This window comes from Cyprinodon variegatus, unplaced genomic scaffold, assembly GCF_000732505.1.
Source record: "Cyprinodon variegatus isolate N-32 unplaced genomic scaffold, C_variegatus-1.0 Scaffold554, whole genome shotgun sequence".
NCBI lineage: Eukaryota > Metazoa > Chordata > Actinopteri > Cyprinodontiformes > Cyprinodontidae > Cyprinodon > Cyprinodon variegatus.
In genome coordinates, this window is record NW_015151007.1 from 44,477 (window position 1) to 45,639 (window position 1,163).

The 1,163-nt window shown below is 33.4% G+C and overlaps 1 protein-coding gene across 1 annotated transcript in view; it reads left to right on the top strand.

Annotated features, from left to right (window-relative positions):
• The first annotated feature begins 338 nt into the window (after positions 1-338).
• Positions 339-1,163, top strand: part of LOC107095526 — an 11,650-nt gene continuing 10,825 nt past the window's right edge. The window contains exons 1-2 of the mRNA XM_015391658.1: positions 339-397; positions 959-1,014. Coding sequence (XP_015247144.1) covers positions 963-1,014 — 52 coding nt within the window. The 5' untranslated portion in view covers positions 339-397; positions 959-962. The remainder of the gene's footprint in view (positions 398-958; positions 1,015-1,163) is intronic.

Sequence of the window (1,163 nt, forward strand, 5' to 3'; positions counted from 1 at the left end):
AAAATCTTTCATTCCTTTAGAGACAGCATGAAAAGTCAGCTGAGTACAAAACATAGAGAGGAAAACAAGAAGAAAAGGGACAAGAAGAGAGGGACACAACCTAGAACAGATAATGGATGTCTATTCTATTAACATTTCTACATCTGAAGAATAGGTCTGTTCAATGTGTTGTCTTCTCAAATTAAAGTGGCCCCCTGCCTGTCTTTGCCTGGGGCCCAGGATTTCCTTAATCCAGCCCTTCTTTAAACCTTCCAGATTCTCCCTGAAGGCTGAAGCCACCGCCTCATGCAAACTTCTTCCAAACCAGGAGCCGAATTTGACTCTCAAATCTGCTTTTTTCCATAAGAGAAGAAGAAGGGAGAGTCTTGAAGACAGTGAATCCGCTGCTGATCAGCAGGTAAGATTTCCTCCTCTCCTCTTTATACCATCAGGGTTAGATTAGATGTTTAGTACCAAAGTGAAATAAAAATACCCCAAAAATGTTACTCTCATTTTACAGGATCTTTTTTTTTTTATTATTTGAGCTTATTTTTCTTTAAATCTTCTGATTTATCTTCATTTTGTTGTAATCTATTCTGCTCATATTTAATTAGAAATAGAATCTAATGTAATTGTTTGGTTTCAAACTGTGAGCCATGGAATAAATGTATTTATATTAGGATTTTGTTCAGTGGAATGAATTTAATAAAATAAAATAAAAAGAAAAAGAAAAACAGCAGAAATGTAATTAATGATTTTTACAATTTTAATGAAAAAAATAACATATTTATTATCTGAGCCAAATTAAGAGGTTTGCAATAACTTAGATAAAGTGTATTATGTGACATCACGCCGCTATGATAACCCTAAATGTAATCCGATTATATAATTTGATAAAATTTAGGAAAATGAAATTAAATCCAAGGTTTAAAACATTTCATTTTTCTGAAAAGTAATTTTTGTTTTGTTTTTTTTGCAGAATCATGATCAGAACCGCCTCCGTCGTCCTGCTGCTGCTGGCAGCTCAGATCGCAGGTAAAACTTTCGATTAAAAGACAAGCTTCTACTTTTCAGAGTTTTTCCAATATTTCCTGCACTGCCACGCATGTTGGTTGTTTGACCCTCAGTTTGTCAATTATTCGTCAATAAAGCAGAAACAGAAATCTTTTTTAATTTTTTTTTTT